Raw genomic sequence first — 2,338 nt, 5'->3', positions numbered from 1 at the left:
CTGTAAAGATGAGGTAGCGTTCTTAGTAAGAAGACAAATGATAACCCGCTGTGGCATCCTGTGTTTTCGTTAGGTGAAACCTTATGAAAAAAATTATAATTTGTAACGTGATTCGAGCTGCCGAACAATTATGATGGTACTTCTACGGGGGAAGGATAGAAAAAATGGTGCAAAAATGATAGATACAAAGTGCTGACTTGCTAAAGGCCTTTCGTTCTCTTAATGACAGGTAAATGTTTTCCACTAAAGTCATTTCTTTATTATAATTTTATCATTTGTGGGCACTTCGCTTAGTTACGTAGTTTGCATGAATTCGCGGTTGACCAGTTTGCTCAGTTCACTTGACGTAGAGATCATCATGTGAATAAGTATCATATTTGAGGAAAAAAGAGTCATATCGTAAGAAAGAAAATATAACATAGAGCAAGATGAATTGTACTGTAACTCTGTTTTATTTTGAGAACAACTTGCACTTGTCATAGCTGCGAAATACGCGCCACAAGTTTCGTTTTAATGATATTTGATTTATGCACACATCTCTCTTACTTTTTAACAATCTCAAAGAAAAAAGGATCCAAGATAATTATCAGTTAGAAAGCCAAGAAGCGATTTCGTGTCCAAGCGCCATCCTTGATACCTATTGTTGTTGATCAACTAGGATTCCCTTAAACTTCACCGAAAAGAAAGTTAATCGAGACATTTTGCTTGTGAAAAAAAAAAAAAAAGGAAAAACCCGAAACGTTGTGTTAAATAACTAAATGAAAGATGAATAGCGGATTTCTTGTTGAGAAAATACATTCCGAATGGAAACACGCTCGAATACAACTTAACTCCAACAGCAGGAGGCAAGGCCATAATATGTTATAGTATAAAGTAGTTTTATTTGTTTAGAACGTTTTTGACATTACCTCCTACGTTCAAAACTGCAGCAGCTAGTTTTTTAGTGCAGCGAAAGATTAATCAAAGTTTCAAAAATACATTTATATCGAGATATACAGGAATGCCGCACAAACAATCAGAAATGAAGAAAGTTAACCGTCGTGTTATATTTCAAGGTACAATGAAATTTTTATGCTTCAATATTTGTTTTGTTTAAAGGCTAGGTCAAGGTAAGGGTCTCGATGGTTTAGAAATACAAATAATATGCCGTTGTATTAGTTGTTAATAACAGTTTTTACTCGACCAGATTACACCTCACATGAAAATGATCAGTGTATGGAAGCGTGATCGACCTTTGCCTTGACTGATGTATCAATGATAAATATCTTTAATACCAAATCGTACCTTTTTGGTACACTTCGAGGGCATCTCAGGCAAGTTTGGCTGGGCATGGTTCGTATTTTGGTTAGACGTTAGGTAGTGGAGGTAAAATACTCATGGCGAGACCAAAAGAGCCCGTCATACCGCCGAAACGTACCAATGAAAGTCACCATCACGTATTTATCCAAATTCAGTCAAAATTCAGTAGGTATTTTTCCAGCTAAGCTAATCTGTACGTAATGTACTTGACAGATACTTGACACCTGCTCCCACAAAGGCACATTTTTGAGAATTTATTATCTTACCTTAAAATAACCACCCCGACAATTTTAAATTATCATACCAGTTAAGGCTTTAATACCCGGGTTGATTCGCCACTGCAGCAAATAAAATTAGCTGGCCTTGGGCAAAAGATACATCAAAATATCTAAAACCAAAAAGGGATTGCAGAAGTAATAATAACACTTTTTGTATATTCTATTAATATGCGGTTTATTATGCTTTTGTGTTTATCTTTTTTTGTACGTTAGCACGGATATCTCCAAGTAATGCAGTGTTTTGATTTTCTGTGGTACTGAACTCAACAGCAAGCAAGGAAATTAAATTGTACACTTTTAGCAGCCTCAACTTATTTGTAATAAGTGGCATAACAACAAATGTAAATTATTATTCACACTCCAACTCTGTAGTTTTATTAGTTGTTAACCGTAAAATAACGTTAGCAAGGCTAGGATTAAGTAAATCAAGTTGAAAGAAAATATTACAATCTTTATTTTAAGTTGAAGATATATATCTATAGAGGAAGTTAATATCTAACAACGTTTTTCTCTAGGTTAGGGTGACATAATGACACAGGGAAATTCAAAGTTGGTCGCTCTTACTTTTCTCTTCGTTGAATGTTTTGCTTCAAACCTATTGTGAGTATGTTAAAAGTACCAAATGTTCATTGAAATGCAACTAAAGTCATAAGTAGACACAAACTGAACTTAACGCAAGTTCGATTTGGGAAAAATGTGATTCGTGAATTACACGTTATCGCATAAATCGAATTTGACTCGGTGCTCTGCTACTTTCAATT

At 34.7% G+C, this 2,338-nt stretch overlaps 1 protein-coding gene across 1 annotated transcript in view; it reads left to right on the top strand.

Moving 5' to 3' along the window:
• The first annotated feature begins 1,000 nt into the window (after positions 1–1,000).
• The window catches only part of LOC145480116 (gamma-aminobutyric acid receptor subunit rho-2-like), a 7,405-nt gene continuing 6,067 nt past the window's right edge, over positions 1,001–2,338 (top strand). The window contains exon 1 of the mRNA XM_081458574.1: positions 1,001–1,055. Coding sequence (XP_081314700.1) covers positions 1,001–1,055 — 55 coding nt within the window. The remainder of the gene's footprint in view (positions 1,056–2,338) is intronic.

Source organism: Orbicella franksi, chromosome 2, assembly GCF_964199315.1.
Source record: "Orbicella franksi chromosome 2, jaOrbFran1.1, whole genome shotgun sequence".
Taxonomy (NCBI): domain Eukaryota; kingdom Metazoa; phylum Cnidaria; class Anthozoa; order Scleractinia; family Merulinidae; genus Orbicella; species Orbicella franksi.
The sequence above is the reverse complement of the archived record's forward strand: the minus strand, read 5'-3'. Positions and strand labels throughout refer to the sequence as shown.